We start from the raw sequence: 22730 nt of genomic DNA on the forward strand, positions 1-22730 counted from the left end.
GTCAATAAGCGTATATTTATTGGTTTGCGCAAAAGTTATAGCGTCTACAAACTAGGGTACATTTTCTGGAATTTACACAGCTTTTAGTTTATGACTGCCTATGTCATTTCTTGAGGTGCTAAAATGGCAGGGCAGTACAAAACCCCCACAAATGACCCCATTTTGGAAAGTAGACACCCCAAGGAAATTGCTGATAGGCATGTTGAACCCATTGAATATTTATTTTTTTTGTCCCAAGTGATTGAATAATGACAAAAAAAAAAAAAAAAATATTTACAAAAAGTTGTCACTAAATGATATATTGCTCACACAGGCCATGGGCCTATGTGGAATTGCACCCCAAAATACATTCAGCTGCTTCTCCTGAGTACTGGGATACCACATGTGTGGGACTTTTTGGGAGCCTAGGCGCGTACGGGACCCCGAAAACCAATCACCGCCTTCAGGATTTCTAAGGGTGTAAATTTTTGATTTCACTCTTCACTGCCTATCACAGTTTCGGAGGCCATAAAATGCCCAGGTGGCACAAACCCCCCCAAATGACCCCATTTTGGAAAGTAGACACCCCAAGCTATTTGCTGAGAGGCATATTGAGTCCATGGAATATTTTATATTTTGACACAAGTTGCGGGAATGTGACACTTTTTTTTTTTTTTTTTTTTTTTTGCACAAAGTTGTCACTAAATGCTATATTGCTCACACAGGCCATGGGCCTATGTGGAATTGCACCCCAAAATACATTCAGCTGCTTCTCCTGAGTACTGGGATACCACATGTGTGGGACTTTTTGGGAGCCTAGCTGCGTACGGGGCCCCGAAAACCAATCACCACCTTCAGGATTTCTAAGGGCGTGAATTTTTGATTTTACTCTTCACTGCCTATCACCGTTTCGGAGGCCATGGGATGCCCAGGTGGCACAAAACCCCCCAAAATGACCCCATTTTGGAAAGTAGACACCCCAAGCTATTTGCTGAGAGGCATGGTATTTAAAATGGTGGGTGTTTCATTTTTTTTTTTCGCACAGTATTTGCGCAGCGATTTTTCAAACGCATTTTTTGGGGAAAAAACACACTTTTTTAAATTTTAATGCACTAAAACACACTATATTGCCCAAATGTTTCATGAAATAAAAAAGATGATCTTAGGCCGAGTACATGGATACCAAACATGACATGCTTTACAATTGCGCACAAACGTGCAGTGGCAACAAAATAAATACATTTTTAAAAGCCTTTAAAAGCCTTTACAGGTTACCACTTTAGATTTACAGAGGAGGTCTACTGCTAAAATTACTGCCCTCGATCTGACCTTCGCGGTGATACCTCACATGCATGGTGCAATTGCTGTTTACGTTTGACGACAGACCGCCGCTTGCGTTCGCCTTAGCGCAAGAGCAGGGGGCGACAGGGGTGCTTTTTTTTTTTTTTCTTTATTATTTTTTTGCTTTTTTATCTTATTTTTAAACTGTTCCTTTCATTTTTTTTTTTTTTTATCATTTTTATTGTTATCTCGGGGAATGTAAATATCCCCTATGATAGCAATAGGTAGTGACAGGTACTCTTTTTTGAAAAAATTGGGGTCTATTAGACCCTAGATCTCTCCTCTGCCCTCAAAGCATCTGACCACACCAAGATCGGTGTGATAAAATGCTTCCCCAATTTCCCAATGGCGCTATTTACATCCGGCGAAATCTAAGTCATAAAATGCTCGTAGCTTCCGGTTTCTTAGGCCATAGAGATGTTTGGAGCCACTCTGGTCTCTGATCAGCTCTATGGTCAGCTGGCTGAATCACCGGCTGCATTCTCAGGTTCCCTGTTGAGACAGGAGAGCCAGAGAAAAACACGGAAGACGTGGGGGGGGGGGGCATTCCCTCCCACGGCTTGTAAAGGCAGTCTAGAGGCTAATTAGCCGCTAGGATTGCTTTTACATGAAAGCCGACCGCTGGCTGAAAAGAATGATACCAAGATGATACCTAAACCTGCAGGCATCATTCTGGTATAACCACTCAAAGTCGTGAATGGCGTACCTGAAGACAAAAAAATGGTTAACAATAAAGCACAGTAAACGGTAAAGTATAAATAATTACATACCTGAAAAACAAACATGATAAAACATAATAACAATAAAACATTGCAGAATAGAATACAGTAAAAAAGAGCAGAACAATAGAGAGAGAGAATAGAGAGAGAACAATAAAACGACAACAATTTTTTTTTTATTTTATATATATTTTTTTTTTACACTTTTTTTGTAACTAACTTTTATAACGGTAACCGGTTCCAGGTTCGGGTCTCTCAAAATGCGATGGCATCTTGGGAGACCCTGTGAAAGTGTGCCTAGTCTGTGGAATGCTGTACCCTACGCTAATACTCAACTAGTGAATGGTAGCGTTCAAAACATTCACCAATGCAAAGACCAGGATTGTCAGGACAGGAGGGACAATGATAGCGGGTGTCACGCCTATATCCGCGCTTGCTGCAGACACAACATCTTTTTTGGGGGGGTTCGTTGGGTAGGGGTACTCGGGAGGACATAAAGAAAATGCCTCTCATGCAGCCGACTGCATTTGGTTGGGGATGTGAATGGGGGAAGTACGGGCGCTGCAGAAGTGGTGGGTTCCCAATTAGGATTGGCGAATGCAGCAGGAAGGGCACTATGGGCACGACGGGCCTGTTTTTGTCTTCTTGGTGGCAGCGGGACACTACTTGTGCTTGCCACCTCACCAGCTTGAACTGCACTTATGGGACTCGCCACGTCACCAAGTGTTACTGCAGTGCTGGTTTGACTACGACCGGGGGTGTACTAGGCCGCTGGTGCTTGCCAGTTCACCAAAACGCTACAAAAAAAACTGTTAGCGATCGCAGGGATCAGGCCTGACTCTGCGAACGCTGCAGTTATGCGTTTAGTGTTTTGTAAGTGACAGTGATCGATCGATACTGCACTTGGGTGGGCTGGGCGGAGGGGCAAAACGCAGGTGCTAGCAGGTATCTGGGCTGATCCCGCTACCACTGCGTTTTTGGGAACCCTAAACTGCTGGAGACGCTAGTATAGATCTGATCGGATCAGATATTGATCTGATCAGATACTATACCACTAAGGGAGGTGTATGGTGTGTGCATGGGTGTTAGCGGTACTGGCGCTAACCTGACGCTGCCTGGGGCTGGTGCTTGCTAGTTCACCAAAACGCTACCAAAAAAACTGTTAGCGATCGCAGGGATCAGGCCTGACTCTGCGAACGCTGCAGTTATGCATTTAGTGTTTTGTAAGTGACAGTGATCGATCGATACTGCACTTGGGTGGACTGGGCTGGGCCAGGCGGAGGGGCAAAACGCAGGTGCTAGCAGGTATCTGGGCTGATCCCGCTAACACTGCGTTTTTGGGAACCCTAAACTGCTGGGGACGCTAGTATAGATCTGATCGGATCAGATATTGATCCGATCAGATACTATACCACTAAGGGAGGTGTACGGTGCGTGCGTGGGTGTTAGCGGTACTGGCGCTAACCTGACGCTGCCTGGGGCTGGTGCTTGCTTGTTCACCAAAATGCTACCAAAAAAACTGTTAGCGATCGCAGGGATCAGGCCTGACTCTGCGAACGCTGCAGTTATGCGTTTAGTGCCTTGTAAGTGACAGTGATCGATCGATACTGCACTTGGGTGGGCTGGGCGGAGGGGCAAAACGCAGGTGCTAGCAGGTATCTGGGCTGATCCCGCTAACACTGCGTTTTTGGGAACCCTAAACTGCTGGGGACGCTAGTATAGATCTGATCGGATCAGATATTGATCCGTTCAGATACTATACCACTAAGGGAGGCGCATGCTGCGTGCGTGGGTGTTAGTACTGGCGCTAATCTGACGCTGCCTGGGGCGACGCATATCACCGCCGGGCGATCGGGGGGCTAAACCTTTATTCGGTAATAAACGGCGGGTTCCCTGACACTATAAAAAATAAACGAACTAACCAGCGTCACCTGTAACGGTTATACGGTGATCAGTGGTGAAAGGGTTAACTAGGGGGCAATCAAGGGGTTAAAACAATATTTACCTCACTAACTAGCGTCACCAGCGACACTAATACAGCGATCAGAAAAATGATCGCTTAGCAACACTGGTGACAGGGGGTGATCAAGGGGTTAAAACTTTATTAGGGGGGTATCCTAGACCTAAAGGGGGGTAATACTCACTGTTCCAACACTGTAACTGTCACAAACTGACACCAATGCAGTAATCAGAAAAAAAAACAAAAAAAAACAAAAAACTGCTGGTGTCAGTTTGTGACAGGGAGGGGGGGGGGTGATTGGGGGGGGGGATCGGGGGGCGATCGGGGGGGGGATCGGGGTGTTTTGTATGCCTGGCATGTTCTACTGTGTTGTGTAGTGTTGGTACACTCACATTGATGTCTTCTCTCCTCGGCGCTGCAACGGAATACCGAGCCGAGGAGAGATGACATCATTTCCTTTGCTGCTGTTTAGCATACAGCAGCAAAGGAAGTGATCTGATTGGCCGGCGGCGATCGCGAGGGGGGGGCCACGAACGGATGGCCTCCCCCTCATCTCCGATCGCCGGGGGACCAAACGGGACCGCCTCGGGCGGCGGGTCCGATCGGACCCCCCACCCGCGGGAGGCAAATCACGTACATGTACGTGATTTTGCCTGCCCGTGCCGCCTTGCCGACGTACATCGGCGTGAGGCGGTCCTTAAGTGGTTAATTCCAAGACTAAAAGTAGAACTAAGACCAGGGGTGCCAAACTTTTTGAAGAGCAAGGACCACTTAAGCGACTTGTAAACTGGGCACGGACCACTCTACTCCATGGGCCTCCTGATCCGATCCGCCCCGACTGAAGGAGACGTATGCCTTTCTGTAGTTTTTTGTGAATCCGATTGGAGACAGGCAGTTGTAAATGGACACAAGTCTGTTTATATCAATATATATCTGCACCTACGGATTTGTTTCAAAGCAGCCTAGAGAAACCAGTGTAGAGAACAGATATGCCCATTGCGGTTTGATTTTATAAAAAGAAAAAAAAATGGCCTCTTCACTTTTTCCTCAGGATTCCTGCAGGTATCTGTCCCAGGCTGTTGCTGTCCCAGGCAGAGTGCATCTGGTTATGGTATTAATCCCCCTGTGACAGGAGCTGGCGCTATACTGAAGCATCGGCTCTGCTTTCTACTGCAGCCAAACGCTTCCTCTACCACTAGCTCCATTCTTAACAATGATGCTTCTGGCATGGCAAGTTGGGAACCTGCGATCTGAGCTTGCCGACACGCCAGAGCAGGAGGTCGCGGGCCACATCTGAAGGCACAGCCAGAGGTTGGGCACCCCTGACTAAAAAAAACCTTCCATTAAAACAATAAATATGCTGCAGGACCTAATTTTAAGTGCATCTGCACTTACAGTATTCTTAAACTCCCTGCAAAGTCCCACAAATACCTTTTAATCCTGCCAATAATGCTTTCTGTAATGGTGTAGCAAAAATATTGTACTGCACCTGAATTCAGAGTTGCCTCTCTCATGTAGGCAATGCCTGCTTGCACTATGGGTAGTGCCTATCAGCACTGTCACTGCTGATTCACAAGTCTGCAGCTTGTTAATTAGCACTTGGCCACACCTAGCCCTGCCCACTGCTTTCTGAATTAGCAGTGTAGCTTCTCTGCTGAAACCCTCCCAATGTAGGCTTCAATGTCTGGGAAGTAGAGCATGTGAGAAACAAATGGGAGGATTTGACAAGATTTTTTGTTTCCTTTATGAAACTTCTACATCACATAGTTACTGGATTTAATAGTACTGTAACACAATTTGGAACCGCATGCATAAAAACCGGTTTAAAATTATGTTGTGCATTGTGCATTCTCACCTCCAGGATGGTCTTTGCAAAGAGTGCGACAGATGGATGAAAGTGATCGGAAAGCTGTAGAAAAAAGAAAAACTGTTTTAGGAACTTACAAAGGTGGCCTTTAAATAAATAAATTGAAAGTGTTTTTTAAAATTTCTAAGAAATTATACAAAAACTAGCAAAAACAATAGTAGAAATATGCATCTTAAAAGGAGGAGTCCACAAAAACGAAATACCTAGAGACCTACAATTATTTTGAGAAATCGACTAATTAAAAAAAAAACAAAAAAAAAAAACCTTAGTTAGACTTACCGGTGACGGTATTTCTACGAGCCTTTCAGGACAGCACCTTGGAGAGAGCATAGCTCCACCTCTTAGACAGGAAACACTGTGTGACAACGCCCCTTTAAAAAGCAGCTGCTTCCACCATGCCGTCAGTTGTTACCGAGAAATCCTCCGACATGCTGGAAAATATAATCAGACAATTACCAGGTCCTATAATTATACTTTACATACGATAACCAAGGGAGGGAAGTAGGCTGCTGTCCTGAAAGGCTCGTAGAAATACCGTCACCGGTAAGTCTAAATAAGGTTTTCTCCCTTCGCCTTTCAGAACAGCACCTTGGAGAGGATAACCGAGAAACTTACTTCAGGGTGGGACTACTGCCTGCAAAACCTTCCTACCAAAGGATTGGTCCGAGGCTGATAGTAGATCCAAGCGGTAGTGCCTTATGAAGGTCGAAAAACTGGACCATGTGGCAGCCTTGCAGATTTGCTCAGGAGATGCCCCGGCCCTTTCTGCCCATGATGCCGCCACTGCTCGAGTAGAATGAGGTAATACCCCTTCCGGAGGTTCCAGACCCAAAGATTTGTATGCCTCTTTAATGGCTTGCTTTAACCATCTTCCGAGGGTGCTCTTGGAAGCTTTACTTGCTTTGTGAGTACCTTCCATTAAAACAGAGTGAAGATGACTTTCTGATTTCCTTTGTTCCTTCCAGATATTTAAGCAGACACCTCCTGACATCAAGAGTATGGAAAGCTTCTTCTCCTGCCCCCGAAGGTAAAGGACAAAAGGTAGGGAGAATGATTTCCTGTGTACGGTGAAAAACTGAAGCCACCTTTGGTAGAAATGCTGGATCTGTCCTTAAGACTACCCTATCCTGTAGACATCTCATAAAGGGCTCTTTAATTGAAAGGGCTTGTAACTCACTAATTCTACGTGCGGAAGTTACTGCTACCAGTAAAATAGTCTTTAATGACAAGAAACTTAATGATGCCTCTTCTATGGGTTCAAACGGTGCCTTAGTTAGTCCCTGAAGAACTAAAGATAAATCCCATTTGGGAAAACTAATAACAGGTCTAGGCTTTACTTTTGCCATTGCCCTAAAAAATCTGATTATTAAAAGGTTCCCGACAGGGTTCTTTCCAAAAAAACTGATAAAGCAGCTACCTGCGTCTTGAGCGTACTTGCTGCTAACCCCTTCTCCAATCCCTCTTGAAGAAATTCCAAAACTAAAAATGTGGTATGAAAATAAAAGTTTTTACTGGAACACCAAGAATTATAGATCTTACAGACTTTAAAGTAAATGTCTCTTGTCACTTTTTTTCTACTTGCAAGAAGGGTAGAAATAAGCTTCTCTGATAAACCCTTCTGTCTTAAGATTTGTTCTTCAGAAACCAAGCTGTTAGTTTGAGATAAGCTGGATCTGGATGGAGAATTTGGCCCTGACTCAACAGATCTGCCCTGATTGGTAATCTCCAAGCAGGTTTCACTGAGAGGTTCATCAAGGTTGAAAACCAGGGTCTTTTCAGCCAATAAGGAGCTATTAATATTAGCTCCGTGGACTCCAATCTGAATTTAGCTAACACCTTTGGTATCAGTTGAAACGGGGGAAAAACGTAGGACAGATGGAAGTCCCACTTGTGAGCTAACGCATCTACTCCGAGAGCTTGATCCTGTCTCTGAAGAGAGAAGAAGACTGGTATTTTTGCATTTTCCTGTTTTGCAAAGAGGTCCACCTGGGGATAACCCCAACTCCTGGAAATTGTTTCGAATAATTCCTGATTGAGAGACCACTCTGCTTCCCTTATTTCTTTCCTGCTGAGGAGATCTGCTAAGGTGTTTTCCGTCCCCTTCAGATGGACTGCTAATAGAGAGGCCACATTGTTCTCTGCCCATCTTAGGATCTGATGAGCTAGACCCATTAGGGTTTTGCTTTTTGTGCCCCCTTGATTTGTTAAATATAATACTGCCGTCATATTGTCTGACAATATTTGGACATGTTGATTCACTAGAAATTCCCGGAGGGAGAGGAGGCTTAGGTGAACAGCCTTTAACTCTCTCCAATTTGAAGATCTTCTCGCTTCTGGTTTGGTCCAAACTCCCTGAATCGTTTTTTCTTCCAGATGAGCTCCCCATTCCCATGCGCTGGCATCTGTAGTCAGCCTTCTGGTTACCGGAAAGACCCAAGGAAGCCCTTTTGAAATGTTTCCTTGGTTCCTCCACCACCAGAGCGATCTTTTTGCTCTAGCCCCCATGTTGAATTTCTTCTCCAGAGGTTCCTGGTATGACCAATTCATCAGAATATCCGATTGCAGAGGACGGGCATGCAACCTGGCCCACTGTACCGAAGGAATTGCCGCTGTCAACAGTCCCAGAGTGAAAATGGCTTGTCTTACAGAGATCTCTGCGTTGGATTGAAGCGTTTTCAGGGTCAACTGCATCTTTTCTATTTTCTCCTGGGGTAGAAAAATTCTCTGTTCTATCGAGTCTATTTCGTACCCCAGAAACCTTACCCTTTGAGATGGTATTAAGTTTGACTTCTGAAGATTGAGAAGCCAGCCCAAACTTCTTAGATGTGTTTGAACTGTCTGTAGGTTGACCTCTACTTGACCCTTTGAGTCTGCAAACAGTAGCAGGTCGTCCAAATAGGGTACTATTGAAATCCCCTTCAGCCTCAGGGGCTCCAAAGATTCCGCCATCACTTTTGTGAATACCCTGGGAGAGGAGGAAAGGCCGAAAGGCAGAGCCCGTAACTGCAGGTGCCAAATCTCTCCCCCCCCCCCCCAGATTGACTGCGAAACGCAGGAACCTTTGTGATGGGGGCGCTATTGATATATGGAGATAGGCATCTCTCAAATCGATGGAAGCCATATGACATTTGGGGGTTAGCAAGTTCCTCACTGAGAAAATCGTATCCATCCTGAATTTTTTTGTATTTTATGGATCGATTTAGAACCTTCAAATTGAGAATCAGGCGGAACCTTCCTGATGGCTTTTTGACCAGAAAAATGTGGGAGTAAAACCCCTTCCCCTCTTGATCTTTTGGAACCTGGGAAATGACCTTCTGTTGCATCAGTTCCTGTAACAGAGACTTCATGGCCAGAGCCTTTTCCCGATCCTTTGGCAGGTTTGTGATGTAAAACCGATTTGGGGAGGTTTTGTGAGAATTCCAATTAATAACCCTTTTTGATTAACCCCAGAACAAAAGGACTCTTTGTTGTTTTTTCCCAAATTGGTAAGAAGTCCTGTAGTCTCCCCCCTACTAGATGGTCATTGTTTTTTAGGGGTTTGTTCTGGGGTTCTAAAGAGTACCCCACCTCTACCTCTTCCTCTCTGAGAAGACCAGGGTCTCTTCTGTGTGTGGTCCTTTTCCTTATCGGCTTGTCAAAAAGAACGAAAAATTTTCCTCTGCTGTACCGTTTTCTTCTTCTGTGGGAAAGCTTTCTTCTTATCTGCCTTCCTGTCAAGGACAGTCTCCAGTTCTGGCCCAAACATCAGGTCTCCTGAAAAGGGAATTCCGCACAGTTTTACATTAGAAGCTGAATCCCCTGACCAGGTCTTTAGCCAGAGTGCTCTTCTTGCTGAGTTAACAAGCGCAGAGGACCTGGCTGACATCCTGATAGATTCTGCAGAGGCATCTGCCATATATTTTACTGCCTTAAGCAGGGTAGGGAAGGACTCCAATAAGTCTTTTCTGGAGGTACCTGCAACTACATGATTTTTAAGTTGATCTAACCAACACTCCAGATTCCTAGCCACAACTGTAGCAGCCATTACTGGCTTAAGATTAGCTAGAGATGCGTCCCAGGCTTTCTTCAGTAGCCCATCTGCCCTCTTATCCATAGCATCTTTGAGAATACCCATGTCCTCAAAAGCTAAATCAGTTTTCCTAGATACTTGAGAAAAAGCAGTGTCTATCTTTGTTTTTTTATTCCACAACAGTTCCTCATTCTCCTCAAAAGGAAACCTCCTTTTGCGGGCTTTAGAAAAAAACTGTCCTTTCTCTGGATCCTTCCATTCCTTTTTAATAGTGTCTGTTAACACTTTATGCACAGGGAACACCCTGTGTTTAATTTCCTCCAGCCCCAGGTACATTTTGTCATGCAGGGACAGCTGAGTTTTTTCTTACTGGATCTCCAGGGTAGTATAAATTGCCTTGAGTAATTCATCCACCTCCTCAAGTGAAAGCTTATATCTATATGATCTTGACTCTTCTTCCACCTCCTCCTCCTCCTCAGAATCAATGGTTGAGGGTGGAATGCTTTCCCTTTCCTCCTCCGACTCACTTTCCACCTGTCTGGAAGTGGACTGAGGATAACTGGAGTGAGAACTCTGTTCTTGGCTGAAACTCTGGCCGCATTTCACAAGGGAACGCACTGTCCCTAGGGCCTCTGCTAATTCCTTCCTCACAGAAGATAAGAGTTCTTTGCACTCTTGTGAGGATTCTTCTTTTACTAAATCCACAATGCAGGATTTGCACAGTGGTTTGGGCCAAAAGTCCCTTAAAGGATTTTTGCACGAGGGGCACTTTCTCCCTGTTCTCTCTGATTTGGCAGTAGCTTTCTGAAACAGAGAAACAAGAAAAAGCCAGGTCCTTAGAACTAAGGCTTCAGAGAAAAGTAGTACCTCCAGCCAACACCCTAAGTGCCCAGAGTCTCACTCCTTTGCTGAACTGCTAATGGAAAATTTTTACCCCATAGCAGACAGCAGCAGGCTTTGAACCATATAAAGATAAAAACACCCAGTGATATAAAAGGAAAGAGGTGTCACCGCACCTCTCCTACCTGGGCCTGGCCGGGAACCTGGGCGCCTGCATCCGCCATTGCTGCTGACGATTCCGCTGTCTCCATAGTGAAATCCGCAGCTGCTGCACTGTGTACTAAGCTCCATGTGCCAAACAAAAGGAAGTCCCGGCCAGCGGACCCGCCCCTTCCTCCTGAGTTCCAGCAGCAGGAACCAATCGCTGCTACGCCCCGCCGGAAGTCTCCGCCCACCGGAACTGGCGTCATCCGCTGTCTGGGATTCGGCGCCGCCATGCAGAGGCCTGGCATGGATGCTCTTACTAAGCACAACCGCGGCCCCCCGAACACTCCGGGTGGAAAAACTTCCGGCAGACCATTATTCCTGTGAGCCGGAGAAGGAAGGGACACCGGAGCACCCCCCTCACGTGCGGGAGGGAGCTGGGCTGGTCTGAGTACCCAAACGTGGAGGTCCTGCCAAAACCTTCTCCTTGGAGAGAGCGCAGCCCCTCTGGTTCCCCAAGCAGTGATTCCACCATGCGGAGGAAACACTAAAAACTGACGGCATGGTGGAAGCAGCTGCTTTTTAAAGGGGCGTTGTCACGCAGTGTTTCCTGTCTAAGAGGTGGAGCTACGCTCTTTCCAAGGTGCTGTCCTGAAAGGCGAAGGGAGAAAAAATGAAATAGGGACCCAGAGTTGTCAGGAATTTGACAGGTTCACAGCATATCCATCATTACGCTTTACAAGCAGTCACTGAAGCTTTAAATTTGAGTAATGTAATACTGAAATTGGTTGTAACCATTCTTTTTCTTTTTGTTCTAAAACGAGCCTCAAACTAAACTCCAACTTTCTTTTCACTAGAACAAAAAGAAAGATCAATCCTAGCATAGATCATACCTCTGTACCATGTTGCTCTGTTGACTGCAGATCCCTCGATATTCTGGGTTTAGTTGTTGCTTTGTCTCATGTGACACACTGTATATCCTGCTGATAGACCCTGTCCCTTCCACAGCTACTTCCTGCAGCAGCTAGAGTCTGTAACACTCCCCTTTGTAGTCTTTCAGACTCTGCAAATTATGTAACTTCCTTCATAGCTCTTCTGATAGTGAGTGGGATTGAATACATCCAAATTAGCATTCCAGTCACTCCTACAGTGTCTAAACCTCCCAAGTTCCACCTCACAGAGCACAGCATTATTCAAGAAGGAAACACCTTCATACACAGCCTGTTCTGAAAGCTAGCTGTGCTGCTGCTGGGCAGGATTGAATGGATCACAATTATAATTCAATTCTGCCCAGTGTGAACCCCATCCCTCAGATCCTGCCCTCCCCTCTGAAGTAATTCATTTACATATGAAGGAAACACCTTCATAATAACCTCACATAGCCCTTCCTCTAGTCTTGCAGAAAGCCATTATTCTTTGCCATGCTGCAAGACAGGAATGGCACAGGAGGGGGTATGATTCATTTACACCTTTCTCCACCCACATTAAAAGGAGAAGTCCAGCCTGACCTTGTTTGGCTGGGCTTCTCCAAAGGGTCACAGGAGTGCAATTCGTTTTGCACTCCTGTGACCTGTTTTCAGCAGAGAGTGGTCTGGAGTCCGCTTTCTGCTGACGTCACTGGAATCAGTCCAGGCACCGCGTCATCACTACAATGAAATCTGGATCCGCCAGGTGCCTGGACTGATGCTTGTCTCGGCATCTCAGCGAGTCGCTGAGAGACTGAGACAGCTGATCCCCGTCCCTCCAGAGCTCAGCACTCCAGTGAGCGTGAAGGAGCAGAGAGGAGAGCTGCTGATTGACAGTCAGCAGCTCTCCTCTCGGGGATCTGTGAGAACCAAACCATTGCCAATGTTCGATGGCTGGGTTCTCAGTATAGAGATGCCGGGAGACAGGTGCAGCATCGGTCCCAGGCTGCATCCATCTAGGTAAGTATAAAGGGGGGGGGGGGGAACCACATACTTTTAAGGCCCAGAAACATGCACAGTAACCCTAGGAACCACCCACATCAACTCCCAGAACTGGTACAAGTGACTCCCATAGCCGCCCTGAAGCTACAGAGGCCCAAAGGATCATGGGAGATGTAGTATCAGGACTGGCAGAGGAAGGAAAGAGCAAGTCAGGGAATGTTGAAATACAGCCAGGAGGAGGAGGAGTGACATCACAGACACATAAACCTACTGTATACCACTAAAGGAGCTACACAAAGCCTGACAGTATGGCTCGGATTCACGCACAAACACAATGCATCTGTTTTGGGGAAGAAAAGCTGAAGTTCTTCTTTAAAAATAGGATTTTTATAACTGCTTACCTGTAAAATCCTTTTCTTTTGAAGTACATCACGGGACACAGAGCCATAGTAATTACTATGTGGGTTATAGGCCACCTTCAGGTGCTGGACACTGGCACACCCTAAAACAGAAAGTTGCCTCCCTATATAACCCCTCCCATGCTGGGAGTACCTCAGTTTTGTAGCAAAGCAATACACGTGTATACTAGAAAGAGGGGCGGGACCTCTGTGTCCCGTGATGTACCTCAAAAGAAAAGGAATTTACAGGTAAGCTGTCATAAAAATCCTATTTTCTTTAATCGTACATCACGGGACACAGAGCCATAGTAATTACTATGTGGGATGTCCCAGAGCAATGCCAACTGAGGGGAGGGAGACACAACAAAAGTAGGGCACCATGAGACCAGAGGACTTATACTGCTGCCTGCAGCACACTGTGCACAAAGGCGCTATCCTCATGCCTTTTTACATCAACCTGATAGAATCTGGTAAATGTATGGACTGAAGACCAAGTTTTGACCTTGAAGACTTGAGCTTGGTGATGCACTGCCCATGAAGCACTAACAGCCCTGGTGGAGTGCGCTTTGATTTGATGGGGTGGAATCTTCCTCTTCAAACCATAAGCTTGAACAATTACTTGCTGAATCCATTTAGAAATAGTAGATTTTGATGCGATCCTTTTTTAGGTCCTTCAGGCAACACAAACAAAACATCATAGTTACATAGTTACATAGTAGGTGAGGTTGAAAAAAGACACAAGTCCATCAAGTCCAACCTATGTGTGTGATTATGTGTCAGTATTACATTGTATATCCCTGTATGTTGCGGTCATTCAGGTGCTTATCTAATAGTTTCTTGAAGCTATCAATGCTCCCCGCTGAGACCACCGCCTGTGGAAGGGAATTCCACATCCTTGCCGCTCTTACAGTAAAGAACCCTCTACGTAGTTTAAGGTTAAACCTCTTTTCTTCTAATTTTAATGAGTGGCCACGAGTCTTGTTAAACTCTCTTCTGCAAAAAAGTTTTAACCCTATTGTGGGGTCACCAGTCCGGTATTTGTAAATTGAAATCATATCCCCTCTCAAGCGTCTCTTCTCCAGAGAGAATAAGTTCAGTGCTTGCAACCTTTCCTCATAACTAAGATCCTCCAGACCCTTTATTAGCTTTGTTGCCCTTCTTTGTACTCACTCCATTTCCAGTACATCCTTCCTGAGGACTGGTGCCCAGAACTGGACCGCATACTCTAGGTGCGGCCGGACCAGAGTCTTGTAGAGCGGGAGAATTATCGTTTTATCTCTGGAGTTGATCCCCCTTTTAATGCATGCCAATATTCTGTTTGCTTTGTTAGCAGCAGCTTGGCATTGCATGCCATTGCTGAGCCGATCATCTACTAGGACCCCCAGGTCCTTTTCCATCCTAGATTCCCCCAGAGGTTCTCCCCTCAGTGTATAGATTGCATTCATATTTTTGCCACCCAAATGCATTATTTTACATTTTTCTACATTGAACCTCATTTGCCATGTAGTCGCCCACCCCATTAATTTGTTCAGGTCTTTTTGCAAGGTTTCCACGTCCTGCGGAGAAGTTATTGCCCTGCTTAGCTTAGTATCCTCTGCAAATACAGAGATTGAACTGTTTATCCCATCCTCTAGATCGTTTATGAACAAATTAAATAGGATTGGTCCCAGCACTTCTTTAACATCAGTTTTTCGAATCTGAGCAGTCGCCTTCAAGTAGACTTTGACTGCTCTTACCACATCAAGAGAATTTAGTGACTTTTCTTCTGTACAACAGGGTTCTGGAAAAAATGAAGGTAGAACAATATCCTGGTTTAGATAAAAAACCTGATACTACCTTCGGTAAAAAATTAGGATGAGGACGCAATACTACCTTATCCTTGTGAATAATAATAATATGGCTCTTTACAAGAAAGAGCAGCCAACTCTGACACCCTTCTTGCAGAAGATATGGTTACCAGAAAAACTAGTTTCCTTGTCAAAAATTATTCGTACATCACGGGACACAGAGCCATAGTAATTACTATGTGGGATGTCCCAGAGCAATGCCAACTGAGGGGAGGGAGACACAACAAAAGTAGGGCACCATGAGATCAGAGGACTTATACTGCTGCCTGCAGTACACTGCGCCCAAAGGAGACATCCTCATGTCTTTTTACATCCACCTGATAGAGTCTGGTAAATGTATGGATTGAAGACCAAATTGTGGCCAGATTTGAGCCATGGAGGCCTGGTAATGCACTGCCCACGAAGCACTAACAGCCCTAGAGGAGCTTGCTTTGATTTGAGAGGGTGAAATCTACCTCTTTAACCGGTTCAATACAGGGCATTTTCACCCCCTTCCTTCCCAGACCAATTTTTAGTTTTCAGCGCTGTCGCACTTTAAACGACAATTGCGCGGTTGTGCGATGTTGTACCCAAACAAAATTGACGTTCTTTTTTTCCCCACAAATAGAGCTTTCTTTTGGTGGTATTTGATCACCTCTGCGGTTTTTATTTTTTGCACTATAAACAAAAGAGCGACAATTTTGAAAAAAAAAAAACACAATATTTTTTACTTTTTGCTATAATAAATATCCCATTTTTAAAAAAAAAAAAAAACAAATTTTTTCCTCAGTTTCGGGCCAATACGTATTCTTCTACATATTTTTGGTAAAAAAAAAGCTGGCTGCTCAGCTGTCGGCTAATTGCCAGCTCCTATCTCTCCACAGTTACTCAGCTGTTGATGATATCCTGCTCATCAGTCCTGCCTACTTAACCACTTGCCGACCAGCTCCTGTACATATACATCGGCAGTTTAAAGATGGATCTCTCGGTAACGGCAGCATCTGATGCCACAACCGAGAGATCCATCTTTTGAGCCGGCGGTCCCGTTTATGATATTATGATAATGGTGGTCTCTGCGGCGGATTAGCCGAGAGATCACCGTTCTCGGTGGCGGGAGAGGGGCCACCCCCCTCCCACGCCCTCCGCCACTTACCGCAGCCGTCGGCGGAGGCGATCGGGACTTGTCCGTGGCTGGGTATGGAGACGAGTGCATTTTTATTGCATTTAAGTCCAAATATGAGATGAGGTCTTTTTGACCCCAGATCTCATATTTAAGAGGACCTTCATGCTTTTTTTCTATTACAAGGGATGTTTACATTCCTTGTAATAGGAATAAAAGTGACCCAATTTTTTTTTTTTTTAAACAGTGAAAAAAGAAATAAAATCAAGTAAAATAAATAAGAAAAAAAAAGTGAACGCATACGTGAGTAGCGCCTGCATATGAAAACGGTGGTCAAACCACACGTCAGGTATTGCTGCAATTGTTAGAGTGAGAGCAATTCATCTAGCCCTAGACCTCCTCTGTAACTCAAAACATGCAACCTGTAGACTTTTTTAAACGTTGCCCATGGAGATTTTTAAGGGTAAAAGTTTGACGCCATTCCACGAGTGGGCGCAATTTTGAAGCGTGACATGCTGGGTATCAATTTACTCGGCGTAACATTATCCTTCACAATATTAAAAAAAATAATGGGCTAACTTTACTGTTGTCTTTTTTTTTCTTATTTTTTTATTCAAAAAAGTGATTTTTTTTCTAAAAAAAGTGCGCTTGTAAGACCACTGCGCAAATACGGTGCGACAAAGTATTGCAATGACCGCCATTTTATTCTCTAGGGTGTTAGAAAAAAAATGTATAATGTTTGGGAGTTCTAAGTAATTTTCTAGCAAAACAACTTGTTTTTAACACTGAGTCTGAAAAAGAGGCCTGGACTTTACGTGGTTAAGCCGTCCAGAGGAGCTCTGCCTTTGCCTTGGTCAACATAACAGAAATGATCTCTTGCTATCCTGTTCAAGACTTGCTTTGCTGACATCCCTTTTGGCTCCAGACCCTGCTTGCTGTTCCACTACTTTGATCCCTGACTTCTGGCTTGGCTGACTATCCGTTTCGGTTACTGAACTTTGGCTATGTTTTGACGTTTGTTCTTTTTACTTTTATTAATAAACAAGTGTGATTTAATTGTACTTCCGTCTCGGCCTGATTTCATGGTTTCTGACAATGAGGAGAAGACAGACGATAACTGGCCTCTCTAAAAAGGGACATCTACACTGATAATTAGGGCACTGATTATCAGTGCAGTGCCACCCATCAGTGCAGCTCATCAGTGCCCATCATTGCCTATCAGCGCCCATTAGTGCAGCCTCATGAGTGAAAGAGAAAAAAAAATTACCTGTTTGCAAAATTTTATAGCTATGAAAAAGTTTGTTTTTTTTTCTAAATTTTCAGTTATTTAGCAAAGAATAAAAAAACCCATTGGTGATTAAATATCATTAAAAGAAAGCTCTATTTGTGTGAAAAAAACAATACCAATTTCATTTGGGTACAGTGTTGCATTACTGCGCAATTGTCATTCAAAATGCGACAGCGCTAAAAGCTGAAAAGTGGTCTGGGCAGGAAGGGGGTAAAAGTGGCCAGTAGGCAAGTGGTTAATGGAGGACGGTCTAAAGAACTAGGCCAATGTAAATATGGAATTAAAATCATACCTGGATTTTAGCTTTAATAAACAGCCTTACTACCTCAGCCAATCAGAGAAAGCCTTGTATTCAAATCGACTCAATTTTGCGTCAGCAGCAGACAGAAAGATGTCCATACTGCTGCAGAGCACAGCGCTGCATACTATATGTTACACAGTTAGTCTGCTTGAAAAAAAGACGCAAGTCGAAAAACCTCCATACACACAATCCCATATCCACAGTTGATACAGAAAAAAAAAAAAAACCCAATAAAACATGATCCAATTTGATTCCAGCGGGGGAAAAAAAAAACTCCTTCCTGATCCCCCAAGAGGCATTCGGGTATTCCCTTAATGAACTTTACCTATAAATATTAGTATCCAGTTATATTTTGTGAATTTAGGAAAGAATCCAGGCCTTTTCTTAAACAATCTATTAAGTTGGCCAGAAGCAGCTTTTGATGGACTCTACTGCCCATTTTCACAGGTCTTTCTGTGAAGAAGCCTTTCTGTATGTATCTGATGCTAAAAAAGTATGATCTAGCACAAACAGCAACAGCATCACTTAGTAATGAAAATAGTTAGCTTGGGCCAGCATGGTCCCAACAAACTATTTAGAGTGACAGGTAACATGGAATTCAGCTTTAAGATACGGTCATTGTGCCAGGCTGCCCATTGAAAGATAGGACTCTGGCTGTTTCTATATCATAGACATCCCAAGTCTCCCGCGAGGTGCAGGAGACTCCCGTATTTCAGGAGCGGCTCCCGGACACCCGCGAGTGCCTTGCAATATCCTGGAAGGGCCGATCCTGAGCGAGTGTACAGGGTGGGGGCAGTGTGAGGACGTCTGCTGTGGTGAAGTGTTCTGATCCTGGTTGGTTCCTCTGCCTTCAATCCACATCCCTCCTCTCTCATTGGCCCCGCAGAAGCTCTAAATTTTTGGCGCAGAGAGAGGAGAGGAGCTGCCCATATGAATCAAAAATGCTCTGCACTTTGGTTCCTGCATAGCTGCTCGTTTTGGTTTTCTAAAATTCAAAAGCCGCACAAACATTCTCTCTATTCGTACCTCCTCAGGCAGCACATTTAGGCTACTTTCACACTGGGGCCATGCCGTGTTAGCGGTAAAGTGGTGCTTGTTTTAGCGGCGCTTTACCGTCATCTTAGTGGTTCTTTTCAGCCGCTAGCGGGTCGCTTTTATCTCCCGCTAGAGGCCGAAGAAATGGTTAAAACCGCCCATGTTGCGTGCGGCACTTCCGAAGTGCTTTGGAAGTGCTGCCCATGCATTCAAATGAGCAGGTGCGGTTTAGGAGCGCTGTATACAGTGCTCCCAAACCACCCCAAAGATGCTGCTTGCAGGACATTTTGTAACGTCCTGTAAGCGCACCGCCCCAGTGTGAAAGCACTTGGGGCTTTCACACTGGGGTGGCATGGGAGGCGGTTTTCAGGTGCTATTTTTAGCGCTAAAACGCATGAAAAATGCTTTCAATGTGAAAGTAGCCTTAAGAATCTCCTCTCACTGACTTCCAGTGTCCTATGACTCATAGCAGCTCTTCTCTCCCCTTCTCTGCGCGCACCCTGTAGTAATTTGTCCCACCTCCAGAGCAGTGGAACGAGCAGAGCTCGTCCACGAGTAAGCGGTCAATGTAATCCTTCTGTCTTTTTCCATGCTGTGTGGCTGGCTCTTCTCTAGTTTGGAGTCCTCCTCATGGTTTCACAGACAGCACCTGTCATATCACAGAAGACCGAGAGAAACAGAGAACAAATGCTAGTCTGAGGAATGCTTATAAGTGCTATGCTCTATGCAATTCCGTCAAAAACTAGCTCACTACTGAATGGAATCCATCGATTTTTATAATGATCTGGCTTTGCAGTGCATACATGCTTTCTATGCATAGCTTACTGTGGCTCTTTCTCCAGGCTTAGATACTAATTTTCATAGCAACAAAGTTCTTGTTGACGCTTTTCCAGCCACAATTCACAATGGAGCGATATGTCGATATGACAGGTCAAATCGCATGACAAGTCGCACCCTATTGCCGGGAATTGCAGTGTTCAAATCAATGTAACGTCGACTCTACAGTGCTGTATCAATTTGAAAAAGTAGCACATGCACTACTTTTGGTGACTTCAATAGACATATGTACATGGAGCCGCACAGATGTATCCAAAGTCACTCCCGAAGTTGAGATGCGGCATTGAAATCATGTGATTTCGGGTGAAGTCGCACATTTTCAATGCCGCAGTCGAGGTGAACGGGGGGCCTAGCAATTTCTGAACGCAACACGGAACTGTGAGAACTGCATTCTGTGGTTGGATCACTATGTGCTTTGCAATTCCTCAGCTGTGTCCATAATCCTGGTGGATTAACCACTTCCTGAAAGTATAACTTACATGTATACTGCGGCAAGGTGGCACTTCTGTGCCAGATCACATACATAGTACTTGATCTGACACTTCCGGGTAGGTGTATAATCACAGCGGGGAGCTGATCTGCGGATACTGTGGACCCAATATCCGCCAGCACAGAGGCAGAATGGCGGTCTCCCTATGTAAACAAGGCAGATTGCTGTTCTGACAGGAGGGAAGGCATGGATCCTGGGTCTCTCCAAAGCAGGAACATGGATCCATGTCGCCCCCTTGTAAAAGCACCTTCCACATTCTAGATCAGTGGTTCTCAACTCCGGTCCTCAGGACCCACTAACAGGTCAGGTTTGCAAGATAACTGAAATACATCACAGGTGATATAGTTTGCTGCTCAGTGATTGCAGTATTCTAGTCTGCATCTCCCCAAGGTAATACTTAAAACCTGGCCTGTTAGTGGGTCCTGAGGACAGGAGTTGAGAACCACTGTTCTAGATGGTTCTTAGTACCAGAACACCTGTTCAAAAATATCCGGAAGCTTCACCCTCCTGTTTCTGGGGTTGTGGCCCGGGGGCACACCATTGCACATGCCCCAAGATTCGCCGTTTTTAGATGAGTGTTCATTCATTCATATTTTTGGTTACAATGATTAACACTGTCAAGGACACTAGGGTCCCGGGTCCCCCTACTGAACAAACCAGTGGAAAACGTACCTCGACATACCCAGACACGTATACTTTTCTCGTTCCTAGCGGCAAAACTTGCCATTGCCACAGTATGGAAAAGCCCTGTTGTAGACATAGCATTGATGAAACGCAAACATACGTGGATCATGTTGCACGAAAAGATAGTGCGTCTTCTACGCGACAAACCGTCCCTTTTTGATAAATGATGGTCCCCCTGGCTTGCCTACATGCAGGTCCCTCATACATAGTTTTTTTTCTAGCCAACTGACTGGAGGTTCCAAAATGGAATTTACTCCCTCTTATTCCGTTTCCTTCTTTTCCCCCTCACTGTCCTGTGTCTAAAATATTTGTGTGTGCATATATTATATTATATATATTTATTAGGGGGTTTAACTAGGGTTTAAATAAACTGTAAAATTTTTGCAGACTTTGCTTATGCCCCGAGTCTGAGTGATGAAAAAGATATATATGCTAAATTTCAAGAAGATTGGATAATATTTAGAGGTTGCACACTTTGATCTGTTTTGTAAAAGTAGGCAAAAAAATATGATTTTTCAATGTTAATTACTTTTATTGGGAAAATTAGAAATCACAAACTTAAAAAACTATTAAAACTATACACTAAGATTAATAGGTAATATGATAGGCAAAACATGTGTTATATTAATCAACGATGCAATCCCTTGTTTTGTTCGCTTGGTGACGACTTTTCTATGATGCTCAACTACCCTCAACAAGAATTGTTTTTGTTGTTCAACCCTGACCGATTCGTTATACTTTATCAGAGCAATTCCTCTTTCTGCGTTATCATTGACAACCTTATGAGTGTTCACATGGCTTCTTAGAGAATCAATGCAGTATACTGTCACGTCGTGGATCGCAAACAATTCAAAGAACGTCTTTGTTTTATTAGTAACGAAATGGCTCAGGTCTTTTCCTTCAAAAACCATGTTTTTACCCTATAATCGTTTCACTTCCTTTTTCTTTGCAGGTTTGGTTTCTAAATTTTTAGTCATATTTTCCTTAACAGCCTGAGTAATACGTTCGTCCAAAAAAGTCAATCCTACATTTGTTTCTGACAGATACCAAAGGTGTCTCTTAGCAACTGTGAGAGCACATTTTTTGACGTCTGCATCTGGGTAAGTGCTCAAAAGCTGTAGCATATCCAAATCATTCTTTGGAGCCCATCGACTTACAATTACCTCATGCCAAAAGCGAACATATATGAGGCTGACAAAATGTGCAACCCGTTTCATTCCTTCCAATTGTCGTTGAGGAATATTTAACTGTTTAGTGAAGAGGACAATTTTAAGTGCATATATTGCCTTTGCCATCCACCTTGCTTGATGCAGTGCCCCTGGGATCCTGAAACTGAAGTCGTTTTTAGACCAACCAACCTCCTAGGTACAGGAGTGAGAGATGTAATAACTCTTTGTAGTCTTCTCTTGGATGACTTCCGTCTTTTAGGACATTTTGGATGTAGTTAACAATTTTCACTCGTTGTTCTTCTAGAAAGCTTTGCTTTGATAAAAGTGATCAATGTGTGCAACCCCTAAATATTATCCAATCTTCTTGAAATTTGGCATATATATCTTTTACATCACTGAGACTCGGGGCGTAAGCAAAGTCATATGAAAATCACATCTTTGGAAAAATGAAAACACCCTAATATTATTTATATACTGTATATATATATATATATATATATATATATATATATATATATATATATATATATATATATATATATATATATATATATATATATTTATATATTTATTACACACACACACAGTGGATATGAAAAAAAGTCTACACACCCCTGTTAAAATGTCAGGTTTCTGTGATGTAAAAAAAGTGGGACAGATAAATAATTTCAGAATTTTTTCACCTTTAATGTGCCCTTTAACCGCTTCAGCCCCGGAAGATTTTACCCCCTTCCTGATCAGAACACTTTTTGCAATTCGGCACTGTGTCGCTTTAGCTGACAATTGCGCGGTCGTGCGACATTGCACCCAAACAAA

At 44.2% G+C, this 22730-nt stretch overlaps 1 protein-coding gene across 1 annotated transcript in view; it reads right to left on the bottom strand.

Moving 5' to 3' along the window:
* Window positions 1-22730, bottom strand: part of CEBPZ (CCAAT enhancer binding protein zeta) — a 259115-nt gene that overhangs the window by 136960 nt on the left and 99425 nt on the right. The window contains exon 6 of the mRNA XM_073627558.1: window positions 5855-5908. Coding sequence (XP_073483659.1) covers window positions 5855-5908 — 54 coding nt within the window. The remainder of the gene's footprint in view (window positions 1-5854; window positions 5909-22730) is intronic.

Source organism: Aquarana catesbeiana, linkage group LG04 (genome assembly GCF_042186555.1).
Source record: "Aquarana catesbeiana isolate 2022-GZ linkage group LG04, ASM4218655v1, whole genome shotgun sequence".
NCBI lineage: Eukaryota > Metazoa > Chordata > Amphibia > Anura > Ranidae > Aquarana > Aquarana catesbeiana.